Raw genomic sequence first — 12,626 nt, forward strand, 5'->3', positions numbered from 1 at the left:
TTGTCTGAAACGCATGTGGAAACAGCTTGACACGCATGGGAAGCAGGCAAATGGACGAGACTGGACAGACCCTGGGGGTAGTCGACGAAAAATGATCCGATTCTTTGCCCTATCCTTTCTGTTCGCGAGTTCGTAATTGGCCCCCCGACCACTAACCCTGCCCATTCTGTGACAACATGACAGACCCTGGGACCTGGATGAGGTCTACTATACCGAGAAGGGGAAGAAAGGGGAAAGGAAAATGCTGGACAGTAGAAGGGATTTGACGTATCAGAGTCGGCCAGTGTCCCTGGTTGAGAGGAGATCAAGCGTTCGCCCACAAGTATTCAGATGTCACTGTCATTTCAGCAGCAATTAGTGCCATTATTGAGTGATTAGTATTCTGTCTTGGGGGTTGTCGTCGTAAAACTACCTAGGCAGGTGGATAGAAGATGATACTATAATAGTAGGTGAGCCAAGACTTGGGAGTCCAGAATTCTCCCTCCTCTCAGCGGAAAACCCACGTTCCCACGCTAAAGTCCCTCCAAACGCTCTCCACCCCCCGTAAAATCAGCCCACTTCTAAAACAAAAGAGCCTCAGATTTAGGGGAAATCGTGGGTTTCGTCACCGACTGTGGCTTTTTTAATTGCCTCGATATTCCTCCCCTTCTCTCAAATTACGCCGTAGCTTTATTAAACCCCCTCTCGCCCCCTCTCTAGGCGCCTCTCGGTTTTCCTCCCTAAAAGTCTCATGTATTCTTTGACTGACTTGGCAGTATGGCTATGTAGTCTTTGCATTTGTAACTACCACACAGTAGAGAAAGGCATTCTTACATCCTGGACCTGGACCTGGACCTGGACCTGAATCTGGACCTGAAAGGACCTGTGTTGCTGACCGAGGCACGTGTTGCCCTCCTTCTCGACAATACGCCTAGTTCATACGAGGTCGCTGGTTTAGTTCTGGGATGCGGACTGTAGATCTAACAACATCCCAATCCCGGACACTACCTACTGGTGCGTACTCGTCGCCCTTTCCTTTCGAAGAGGGGGACGACTCGGGCCAGCTCACTCTGCCTACTGTCACGGATGCAGACGTGGGCGTGCTCTTGGTCGTGGATGTATGGGCTCAGCAACAGTCATCTTGCGCAGAAGGAGAGGTCTCAGCAGCAGCAGCAGCAGCAGCAGCAGCCCGCCACCGGTATAGAAATTACTGGTTCCAGCAATCTTACCGAGCGTAGGAGTTGTTTTCCGTATGAGCGACGCGTACATGATTGAGGCGATGCTGACAGGCGAAATGACGGCGGCAAGACTCCAAGACTCCGCAAGAGAATCAAGGAACAACCAGCGCAGGTGATGATGAGGAAATAGTAAAAGAGTAATTATTGATATATTGCGCCGACTGCCTAGAGAAAGGACAAGACGTTGGTCGACCGTTGAGCATTCGGACCGAGACTTGTTTACTGACCCCAAGAGTATTTGCTTTGCACTTTGCACTGACTTGCAATTGGCCGGCCGATCCGGCAGGTAAAGAGCGATGGCCCACGCGACGAAGATATACCTACAGTGGAGTGGATACTTGTATTGTAGCTTGTCAAACAGTATCCCGGCCAGTAGGAATATGCGCCGAGTCCATAGCTTACAGTTGTTTGAACATCTTGCTATCTACGGAGTACACACGCACTGTACAACAGTACCTGAAACACGCGATCAACAGATACGAACAAGCGCACATCTTCGCCATATTTTACAGTCGAAACCCGCGAATAGCGAATAGTATCGCACGCATTGTAGGCTTGCCGCTGTTCCAACGCAAATCGGCATAACTACACAGTACTGGTCACCGGCATAATCTCAAACATAGGAGAACTAGAGGGATTACTTTGCGATTGAAGCTCTACCACTGCATTCCCCGACAAGAACGACACACCCGCAACTCATTTCTATATGTGCTACTAGACCGCAATCTCGGGCGTTCTTGGGAAATATACTGGCGCAGACGCCGTTGTTTGCACCCACCAACCTGCAAAACGCCAACCAATGTCCATGTCTCCTGTATCATTTCAACAATAACGAGTGTCCAACGAGTTTGGCTGCAAGGCTCCAATCCAGAGATGCATCAAACAGAATTCGAAGAAGAGGAGCTGCCAGGAAAGGAGAATCTCTTCTTCATCCTGCTTCGAAAACCTTCTGGAATCCGCTTGGAACTTGGCCCATGATCAATATATTGGTAATTGTACCCTGCGCTGATGTCTCCAGGATAATTGGAAGCTGCTTGTGGGAGGGTAGACTCCCATAATGCCCGGTTCTCTGCCGCCTGATCCTTTCTGTCATACGGAAATGTAGACATACCATCCACAGCACCTCCTTGTAGAGGCATTGAATTCGAAATAGCGTTGTTGGAAGTCATAGAGCTTGCCTCGCTATTTGAAGAATGCCCAGCAGCCTGTATGCGCATCTGCTTCGACACGACTATGTGATTGCGCCTGGCTTCCCCTGTATAATTTTGCGATTGCGACTGCGATTGTGATTTTCGACGATCTTCGTCTCTGCCCATTGCTTCGCCTCGATAAAATCCCTGCACTTGTCCGTCCCTACTGCTGTGTCTTGCTTTCGTATCGAAATAGTCTGTGCCTCCTTCGCGGGGGGCTCCTGTATTAACGGGTAAACAACCATTTTCATCTTCGATGTCATCTTCCTAAACACAAAGAAAGTCAATTTAGTAACTCTGAGGATATTGGTTGGCAGGCTGCAAGGTAAAAGTCAGTCCATAGAGTCGACATATGCGATCCATGACGTTGACTTGGAGGTTTTTCCAAGTCGGTCATGTCAGTTGATACATACTGGTGAGTTGAGCATGCTATGCCGCTTGTTCCTGCTCTTCTTGATATGACTCTTCAGTTGGCTCGAGTCAAGGGGTTTCAGAAGCTCGAAGCTACACAGAAGCTCCGATGACACAGACATGACTGCCCCCCAATTATCAAATTCTCCACAATACTGTAGCTTTCAGTCAGTTCCTTGGTACTTCAGAACGATCTTTCGTTATCACTTACGTTGGGTGCAGAAAATACAGTGACGAGTACACGATCGCTGAAGAACTCATAACCGTCTTCAACAACCATGTGGGCTCTACAGACCAGATCGAAGTCGTGGCGCTGTAGAAATTCCATGATGACCTTCTTGCCGAAGCAATAACTCACACCACGCTCGTTCGACTCCCAGTCATTCTCCATATCTGCGGGGTCGCTCCATAGCAGATCGTTCAACAATCCATAATCGGGAACGTCTGTGGGACGAGCGATTTGTCGAATATCGTCCATGTGCGAGAGGCTAGGAGACAAACCACCATGCACGCAAAAGATTTTTTGGGCAACGATGGCTGCGATGGGAAGAGTGTTGAAAGTATCGACAAAGGCTTTCCAGACTTTGATATTACACCTTCGCTTGCATTCGTCATAAAATCCGTATACTCGCGTTACATTCGCACACTCGTGGTTTCCTCGCAGAAGGAAGAAGTTCTCCGGGAACTTGAGTTTGTAGCACAACAACAGGAGGATGGTTTCGAGACTTTGCTTTCCGCGGTCCACATAGTCTCCTAGGAAAAGATAGTTGGAATTCGGCGGGAAACCACACATCTCGAACATACGAATGAGATCTGTATATTGCCCATGTACATCGCCTACGATCTTCACCGGAGCAGAAAGCTCCAATAGTGAAGGCTGGTTGAGGAACACCTCTCGTGCGGCCGCGCAGATCGCAAATATCTCAGCATTCTTAAGACAGACAGTCTTCGTGACCTTGCCCGTGTATGCGGCATCCAGCAACCTCTGAATCATATCGTCCAAATCTGACGGCTTGAGCGCGCTTGTCTCCATTGGGGAGCCCGCCCCATCGTTCTGTGCAGGCACATCGGGAATACGCGGTATCGGTTGACCTTTCTTCTGTAGGATGGAATCTCCGGGTTGCTGTGCACTCGATGGAGGGGGTACACCGATTGGGGGGGCGTCAGAGACATGGTCGACCTCACCAGTCTGCTTGGCTTTGTCTACATGGTCATGGTTCGTGCCGAGGGCGCCGTGGACGGGGGAGGGGGGAGGTTGTGGATAATCGTTCTTCGCAGCGGTTTCGATCGCAGCTACCTGAGCGGAGGCAGTCGAGTCTCGCCGGGAGCGAGATTTGGTGGAGGCACTGTCGGACTTGTCTAAGCCATTAGTATCACCGATGTTCGCGACAGAGTTTCTCGGGCTGTCAGTCTTGCCAGAGCCTGGGATCTTAGATCTGATGGAGCTGCGGATTGATCGGGTTGACTCTTTGGTGTCGGCCCTTTCGAATGATCGATACTGTTCTCTTTCCAACGATAGACCGTCGGGTCCGGCTTTATCCCCCTTCTCTTTTCGGTTGCTGGAGGGCTGGTTACCCATGTTGCCAGGCTGTCAATACGACGACCTCCAAAACCGATCTACGATGTTGTATTCGGTCTGGCGATCCTGTGTGTAGCGCTTCAACGAGGGACTGTAAATGTGCTACCAAAGAACGAGGCGTAGTTGTTCTGTAGCGACCCGGCTCGAGTTCTCGCAGAGGACGGGATGATCGTGACACTTGGATGAATGGGACTTGGCGTGAGGATGTGTTGGGGCGAGAGGTTTGTGTGTTGTGGCGGTGCAGATGCAGAAGGAGCGACAGTGGATGATGGTGTCCTTCCTTCTCTGTTTCCTAGAAACGGAAGCGCAGATGCAGGTGAGCAAGATGTGAGGTGGCGGAATCTGGCGGAGGGTCGTTATGGCGGCCGGTAGAGGCGCGAGAGGAAGGCGAGAAACCTGGCCTCAGTTGGAGCGGAATCGATCTGCTTCGCCGGTGTCTGACCACGCCAGTGAGAAGAGGAGATGGGTGACAGGGCGGGCGGGGGGCTGGAATCTCGTCTTCGAGCCAGAGCGATGGTGTTGTTTTCAGCGCTGAGGTCAGAGAAGGCTCATGGATGGGGTGGACGGGTAGATAGATACGAGCAGGATAGGGTAAGGTAGGTAGCAGGTGATGGCAGTCGTAGTGACCTCAAGCTCTAGGTAGAAGGCGGGGACAGAGCTAGCGACTGAGCAGTCCGGTAAGCCGCAGATTAGTTGGGCCTTAGTTTAGGTTTTGCAGGGAACAACGAGAGAGCAGCGCTGCGAACGCTTGCCTTGCACGCCGGCTTGAGTGGCTGGGGCTGGCGAGAGGCGCCTACCACGATCAGAGGAACAGCGCCGTCACGGACCGGTGAATGATGAGAAACCTTTTATTAGGCAGATCGCGCCAGCCTGATAGTGGGAGTAGTGATGTTGGTTGTAGTAGGCAGTACCTAGTGGTGTAGTCGAGGTCGAGATGTAGACGATCACGAGCTAACAATTACGGGCGGAGTAATGTATCTGTAGTGTATACTGTAATGCACACGAGGAGGCGAATCAGAAGATGGAAAGCGAGGCGATCTTGAGGAGAAGGAGGAATGAAGGGGGGACGGAAGAGACGAGAAGAAGGAGAGGGAGAGAGAGGAAACTGGACACCCAAGTGCAGCCGAAGCAACAACGAAGCCCGACTAGTGGTGGTGGATGCAGCTGGGCAAAAGTAGGAGATGAAGCAGATGGGAGGTGGTTGAAGGAGTTTGTATGTAGGTATGGAGGAGATGAGACACTAATATGAGTCCACAAATACGAGTATGTTCGCTCTGGTATGATGTCGGTCAGTGAGGGTAAGGGTAAGGAGGGGAAGAAGAAGAAGAAGAGAGAAGAGGAAGAAGAGTAGGAGGAGAGAGAGAGTGTGTGTTATTCACCATAGTTACTGGTTGAAGGTGAACAGAATACCTCGCCAAGCATGGTGATTGCGCCAATCGGGCTTAGCGCCATGTGGCTATCTTTGCGGCGACGCAGCAATCACGAGGAGATTTCCACCCCCATCATTCATCACCATCATCATATGAATCAACTCAACCTTACACCTACTCGTACTTTTGTCTCTGTGATATCCACCTAATGTGATTATCGCAGTTACTCAGACTACTTGTACAGAATCATCAATGGCATACACACAAGTCAATCATGCCCGCCAATGCCCGCATCCTTTGCAACCAGTTAGCTTCATTCGGATTCTCTAGTTATACATGACAATGCAAGCCTCAGCTCCACCACAGCTCCTCCACCAAGCTTGCCTCCGACTATCTACCTAGGTACCTACTACAAGTCCAGGTCCTTGTACCAAACCTCCCACCCCACATCAGATTCAACAATGAACTCCCCCCCTGGAATGTGTATCAATATTTTGTGCTTCTTTGTTCACTTATCGATCCCTTCCTAATCGTTACATCCGTCTGGCTTGCGCATTCACGTCCCGTTCCAACCGTCTCCGCCGCCTCCGCCGCCGCCACACCAAGAAACCATACATCTTTGATAACTAGATACCTGAGGAGGTATGACTGAGCAAGCCTGACGGAAACCTTCCCTTCCCTCAATGTTGCATCCCTCTCACCGCAGTCCCGCAACAGCATAGTCTCGTCGCAACACACAATTACATAGGACACAGGTTGACACATGCGCTTCGCTACTTGTATTGGGCAGAACCTTTCCAGCGCCCAATTGCACCTTGCCCGTCACACCATCATTTGAATTATTCGCGCAAGAAATTCTTCGCATCTTGGACGCTTGTTTGCGTTGCATCCACCGCAGTGAGGTATTTGCAGCCTCGCTGCCCAAACGAGACGGCCCTTTCTTGACATGGAAATTCCCTCATCACCAATTGCCGATGAACATGTACCTGCATATCACACTAATGTCACCAAACTCTTGTCAACGAACTACGGAGTACTCGTATCGAATTCGAAATGATGTCTGTTGTCTTTTTGGTATATACTCCCCTCCGGATATCTATCCAAAGACGATGCACGATCTAGCGCCCAAGTCCCAAGACCTCCCAAGGGCTCGGCTCCCGACGACGAGGCTTTGGATTTCCAGCTCATTCCAGCGCTATGTACCTCGTTGCACCGGTGCGTCATGCGCCTACCTACAGAAAACGCCGCATTCTGGAATACAGTGCAGACAGTCTGGGCCTCGACGGAGGTAGAGGCTACAAACACTCGCCCTACTCCCTACACAGTGCAATAATCATTCACACATAATTTACAATCTGTTGCCGAGGTTTACGTGCACCGCCTGTAGCAAAGTTTCATGGTTAGCACCCGATAGAAAAAGCATTGATCTAGGAATTGCTGCTCTTACCTTTTTGTTTGTGTATGCCTCGAGGCCTGCCTCACCCAACTCCCGGCCGATGCCACTTTGCTTTACACCTCCGAACGGGACACGTATGTCGGAATCGTTGCTGGAGTTGATCCAGACCATACCGGCCTCGATCAAGCGCGCAAGACGGTGACCTTTGGTGATGTCCTGTGTGAAGACGGCAGCACCCAGTCCATATGTCGTGTCATTGGCCCTTTGGATCGCTTCCTCCTCAGTCTTGAACGAGCTAATCACCACAAATGGTCCAAAGACCTCCTCGCGGTAAATCTTCATATCATCCTTGACATTGGTGAAGATGGTAGGCGACACAAAGAAACCCTTTCCACCGACATTCTTGTATGCCTCTCCGCCCGCCACAAGTGTCGCGCCTTCCTTCTTGCCCGCGTCAATGTATGATAGAACTCTCTCGAATTGCGTCTTGGTGACCTGAGGGCCCTGGAAGGTGTCGTCCTTGAAGGGATCGCCAACCACGCTCGTCTCCGAGACGTGCTTCTTGAAGCCCTCGATGAACTTGTCGTATACACCCTCCTGAACCAGAATTCGTGATGTGGCCGTGCAGACTTGTCCCTGGTTGTACATGATTCCAACGTGTGCCCACTTGACGGCTTGATCGAGATCGGCGTCATCGAAGACGACTAATGGTGACTTACCACCTGTCTCTAGGGTAATATTTTTCATGTTCACAGCCGCCATCTTCATGATCTCCTTTCCGGTTGCCGTGGATCCAGTAAACGCAATCTTGTCAACATCAAGATGCTGTGCAAGTGCTGCTCCCGCTTTTCGGCCTTCGCCGTTGAGGATGTTGATGACACCAGGCGGGAACCCTGCATCCTTGACGAGGGTAGCTAGATACAATATAGATAGAGGTGTTTGCTCTGCTGCTTTCATGACTACAGTATTTCCTGTGGCCAGGGCGGGGCCCAATTTCCAAGCTGCCATCGCCAATGGGAAGTTCCATCTGCATCGAATGAGAGCAAGTCTTGTAGGAAAACTCACGACAAATCACTTACGGAATAATTTGTGCACAAACGCCCAATGGCTCGCGAATAGTGTATGCGAGCTTAGCTGGAGAAGTCTCAATGACTTGACCGTGGATTTTGTCGGCATAGCCTGCGTAGTACTTGATAGTTCCAATAACTTCGCCTAGGTCATCATTCAGCGAGACAGAAAACGGTTTTCCGTTATCCCACGTCTCAATTGCGGCAAGTGTCTCCCTGTGCTGCTCGATGAGCTCGGCGAACTTGAAGAGGATGGCTCCACGGGCGGTGGAATCAAGATCCCGCCACGAGGGATCCTTGAAAGCCTTCCTAGCTGCCGCAACCGCAACGTGTACGTCTTCGGGCCCGGCGGCATACACGGTCGTGATCTCGCTCTCGTCACTGAAAGAGATATCAGCTAACATGTTTCGGCGTCGCGGTGCGCTTGACATGGTTGCTCACCTGGGGTTTGTCGAGCTTATGGTCTCGCCGGACTTGGACTTCACAAACTCATTGTTGATGAAGAGACCCCGTGGCTGCTTATAAGTCTTGCCATTGGGAGTCTTGAGCTCCACGAACAGGTCAGACATGATGCTGTACGTTCTTGATGCTGTGTAGCTCTTTGTTGGGGTTACCACGCGAGGGAGCGGCCGGACCTGTGGGAAGGAGAGTCGAGGTAGGAAAGATGAAGAAGCTGTGGGAGAGCAGCAGCAGTGGCGGGGCAGACGATTAAACATATTTCCCCCAACTGGCGACGGGCAAGCAGGCAGGTGGGAGGCAGACTACTCTAGTAACAGATTATCAATCGTCTTTACCCTGACAACGCCAGAGCTCTCCAAATCTGTGATAAGTACGCGTTTAGTAGCATGCGGGACCTACCTCATCGACCCCGCGATTTGACGCCAGCGCAGATTGATGCTATCATCGGGTACGATTGCCGTACAACGTTAGCAGCCACCATAGGCTTCGGTCCTATACTCCCCATAACCAATTCCATCGCTCAGTCCTTCCTTTTGCGGTTTTGTCGACATGGATGATGGATCCTCGAGATGGTTTGGTCCCTCCATGCATCATGGCAGATGCAGTTGATACTGCAAGCGCGCGTCAAGCGCGATTAGCCGTCGCCCTGTGTGTGTCCTCGCTACTAATTTGATTATTTTGCCGTCAGCGACATTTTTCGGTGCGGTATGTACTCGACGACGCGACACGCTGCAACTCAATCCCTCCCGTATCGGTCTCCCAGCTGAATACGCTCCAGCACAGTGTTCACTCAATAGCGCAAGTTCACAGTCTGCAACGACCCGCACGCGCACATAATGGGCAATGAAAGCGACCCACCCCTCGTCTCCCCGGCTGCGCCAGACAGCTCCATAGATCATGCGCACTCGATCGAGTACTGGAACTCCGTATCTTCGGACATAAACGGCATGCTGGGCGGGTTTCCACAGACGTCTCGGATCGACCTGCAAGGCTCGTCCAACTTCCTTGTGAAATTCCGGCGCGGGAAGCAGCGAGCGGTCAAACAGAACCTCCCGTCTATCGGTCGCGCTGCAGACTGTGGGGCTGGAATCGGGAGGATAACGAAGGGGCTACTCATGGGCGTTTCGAGTAAGGTCGATATTATCGAACCGGTGAAGAAGTTCACGGACGAATTTATGGTCAGTCTCCAGGAGGAAGAGAAGGACAAGGTGGGGGTGATCGTGAATCTTGGTTTACAGGATTGGGTGCCAGAGCCTGGAGCATATGGCTTGATATGGAATCAGTGGTGTCTAGGGCATCTTACGGATGCCCAAGTTGTGGCTTATCTACGGCGGTGCAGTGACGGCTTGGTGAAGAGCTCCGCTGGTGCTGGAGCCACTTCTCAAGGTGGTATGCAACAAGGATGGATAGTAGTCAAAGAGAATATGTCTGCAACCATCAATGACAGCGATATATACGATGATGAAGATTCGAGTGTAACGAGATCGGATACAAACTTTAGGCGGCTGTTCAAAGAAGCTGGATTGAAGATCGTAGCGGAAGAAGTTCAACGCGGTTTCCCAAAGGGCCTGTTCACCGTGCGAATGTATGCTTTGCAGCCAGAATAGATTGCTATTCGGAGTTCCTTTGTCGGCGTTTTGGAAGTGGGTTGGCGGCATAAAGGTTGTGATACCCAGTATAATCAACTATTATATCCATTCTTCGTCCGTGCAACACTACGCAATCGAATATATACATAATACATGTGTTGGAGGCGCGAACTATAGAAAGGTATCTCTATGAACCTCGAAATCTCCGTGAATGATGGTATCATAATAACGCCAGCCCAATGCCGCTATCCCGAATAACTACGATGACCGAACAAGGAAGCTCTATGCGTGCACTCCAGGAGGTATTATAGATGCCCCTGTGCTAACGAACTTCAAAATCGCACCCAGTGGCAACGGTGCAGGTTGTTTAACGTCATCGCCAGACCCCGTTTCAGAAGCAGGCGTTGACTCGAGTTCGTCGACCATTCCAATGTCTCTGCGAATGGCATCTAAAGCCGCAGCATCTTCGTCGCCAGACTCATCGCCATCGTCATAGTCTCCCGAAAGAGCTTTCGTAAAGGCGGAAATGGTTGCATAGGCCGTTGCTGGCGCTTCAGCCCATAGAGCCGTCAAATCGTCTTCATCCATAGGTACCTTGACCCTCTTAATGCCACCGAATTCGTCTTCATAGTCGGACCTATTCTCTTTAATCACTTCGGTCTTCCCAAGCATTAAGAGCCACTCTTCAGGCACACGACAGAACTCAGATGCTGCACGCAAACGCTCCTCGACCCACTTCTCCTCATCCGGACTGGGCTTCTTTCGCAAGATGGTCTCCAGAACGAATCGCTGCTCCTCGGCGGGGAACGGCGCGACTGGGTAAGTCCGCAGTGCCGAGAGAATTTGGCTCCGTGATAGGTCATCTTCGTTTTTATCCTTGAAGAAGTCGTGCAGGTTTTTGAGCTGAGCGTTGATCAGGCTTATAGATCGATGCATATTCGGCCTAGAACACTGTTAATATTTCTGATTCATCGACCGTACAAAGGATTTATATGGCGCATTCTGCATTGTCTTGATTGATATGGCGAGTCTCGTCGAAAGAGTGAAACCTCCTCCATGACCAGCACTTATCTCGACAACATGCGATGGAAACCTGCTACTATGGATTGAGCAGGTGCTACAACATACCAAGGTGGGGGGTGTTCTCCACTGTGTATCATGGCACTTTGCAGCTCTTCTATGACCCTGCTCAACCGCATTAATCTCCCACGGAGCTGCTCCAACGTCCTGACATCATCAGGTGCCAGGTTGAGCCCCGAATTTTGTATTGCTTGACTCATTTCAATATTCACCCTATGATCCCAACTAGCGGGTCTAATGATTGGGTTGCGTCTGAATTGTTTCGCAGTCAAAGAGTCGATAAGTTTCAGGTATTGAAAGACAATTGGTGTTACTCGAAAGATCCGCGGGAAGCGGGACCTGTTCCCTATTGACGAAATGCTTGGCGCTCATCGCTCCGAAAGTCCACTCAACCAATTGTACGAGGCTTCGGTGACAAGGCCCACGGGTATCTACTTCTCAACAACCATGGTCGGAAAGAGTCACTTCACTGTTTGCCACCCCCGTTCTATTTCAAGGTGATTGATCGGGTCAACCTTGTAGCACAAGGTAAGTGCACGTGTCACTAAGACTTTCGTTCCTTTCAGATCACCAACTTGTGGAGTGCATCTCTACAAATCTAGACTGATCTCAAGTACGGAGCATTCATTTGAATCTTTAGAAGATGCAAAATCAACATGAAAGCAATGTTGAATATGCTCAAATTTGGAAAGGAATGCGGTGACCCAAAGTGCCAATTACACCGGGTTTCAGCCAAGGAATCTTTAAATGTTTTGTGTCGCCTCGAAATCACTGTGGCACCTGAAAACGTACCTCGAGGTAATTCTAAGCGTTCAATGCCAATCTCCCGTGGGCTTTGGGGAGTGAATCACAAAACATTTCTGTATGTTAAATTGGCCATTTGCTTGTACGTTCACCAAGATCCACCTCTAGGTAATTGAGAGAACTCCCAGTGCCATGTGCCTGGGGCCGTGCCAGTGTTATTTCATCCACTCACTTCCATGTGAATCACCGCCTCATAATGGTAATGCCCAGACACAATCAATTATTGAATTGGCGGTGACAACTGTTATTGTCCAGTTACACTTGACCAGGTCGAATCATGGTATCTATGCACACGTACAACCCACCTATTCAGCTCCTCAACCTAGTTCCTCTTCTCAACCTGGTTCCTCTTCTCAACCCGGTTCCTCTTCTCAACCTGTTCCCTCTTCTCAACCTGTTACCCTCTTCTCAACCTGTTCCCTCTTCTCAACCTGTTACCCTCTTCTCAACCTGTTACCCTCTTC

At 50.5% G+C, this 12,626-nt stretch overlaps 4 protein-coding genes across 4 annotated transcripts; 1 reads left to right on the forward strand and 3 right to left on the reverse strand.

Moving 5' to 3' along the window:
- Window positions 1-2,805: 2,805 nt before the first annotated feature.
- BU24DRAFT_337318 (serine/threonine-protein phosphatase PP-Z) lies at window positions 2,806-4,397 on the reverse strand (the record flags this gene model as incomplete). The annotated part of the gene is made up of 2 exons (XM_033523085.1): window positions 2,806-2,973; window positions 3,030-4,397. 2 exons carry the CDS (start codon window positions 4,395-4,397, stop codon window positions 2,806-2,808), a joined length of 1,536 nt encoding a protein of 511 aa, XP_033390124.1.
- Window positions 4,398-6,803: 2,406 nt separating this feature from the next.
- Window positions 6,804-9,265, reverse strand: BU24DRAFT_417408 (aldehyde dehydrogenase-like protein). Its single transcript, XM_033526714.1, has 4 exons — window positions 8,672-9,265; window positions 8,243-8,611; window positions 7,215-8,190; window positions 6,804-7,148 (listed from the first exon to the last, which is right to left on the reverse strand). The coding sequence occupies exons 1-4, from the start codon at window positions 8,797-8,799 to the stop codon at window positions 7,116-7,118; spliced, it is 1,506 nt and encodes a 501-aa protein (XP_033390125.1). The 5' UTR covers window positions 8,800-9,265; the 3' UTR covers window positions 6,804-7,115.
- A 21-nt stretch (window positions 9,266-9,286) lies between these two features.
- BU24DRAFT_362609 (uncharacterized protein) lies at window positions 9,287-10,399 on the forward strand. Its single transcript, XM_033524186.1, has 2 exons — window positions 9,287-9,394; window positions 9,468-10,399. Exon 2 carries the CDS (start codon window positions 9,526-9,528, stop codon window positions 10,294-10,296), a length of 771 nt encoding a protein of 256 aa, XP_033390126.1. The 5' UTR covers window positions 9,287-9,394; window positions 9,468-9,525; the 3' UTR covers window positions 10,297-10,399.
- Window positions 10,361-11,626, reverse strand: BU24DRAFT_417411 (uncharacterized protein). The gene is made up of 2 exons (XM_033526715.1): window positions 11,407-11,626; window positions 10,361-11,221 (listed from the first exon to the last, which is right to left on the reverse strand). Exons 1-2 carry the CDS (start codon window positions 11,556-11,558, stop codon window positions 10,561-10,563), a joined length of 813 nt encoding a protein of 270 aa, XP_033390127.1. The 5' UTR covers window positions 11,559-11,626; the 3' UTR covers window positions 10,361-10,560.
- Window positions 11,627-12,626: the final 1,000 nt, after the last annotated feature.

The sequence above is a fragment of the Aaosphaeria arxii genome (genome assembly GCF_010015735.1).
Source record: "Aaosphaeria arxii CBS 175.79 unplaced genomic scaffold BU24scaffold_1, whole genome shotgun sequence".
Lineage (NCBI taxonomy): Eukaryota > Fungi > Ascomycota > Dothideomycetes > Pleosporales > Aaosphaeria > Aaosphaeria arxii.

Bases quoted from the DNA above. Each gene is read 5' to 3' on its own strand.
- BU24DRAFT_417408 (XM_033526714.1), bottom strand. From the start codon at position 8,799: ATGTCTGACCTGTTCGTGGAGCTCAAGACTCCCAATGGCAAGACTTAT. The intron at 8,612-8,671 runs GTGAGCAACCAT...TATCTCTTTCAG, and splicing joins ATAAGCTCGACAAACCCCAG to TGACGAGAGCGAGATCACGA. The intron at 7,149-7,214 runs GTAAGAGCAGCA...ACTTTGCTACAG, and splicing joins AGGCATACACAAACAAAAAG to GCGGTGCACGTAAACCTCGG.
- BU24DRAFT_362609 (XM_033524186.1), top strand. From the start codon at position 9,526: ATGGGCAATGAAAGCGACCCACCCCTCGTCTCCCCGGCTGCGCCAGAC.
- BU24DRAFT_417411 (XM_033526715.1), bottom strand. From the start codon at position 11,558: ATGAGTCAAGCAATACAAAATTCGGGGCTCAACCTGGCACCTGATGAT. The intron at 11,222-11,406 runs GTATGTTGTAGC...ACAGTGTTCTAG, and splicing joins GGAGAACACCCCCCACCTTG to GCCGAATATGCATCGATCTA.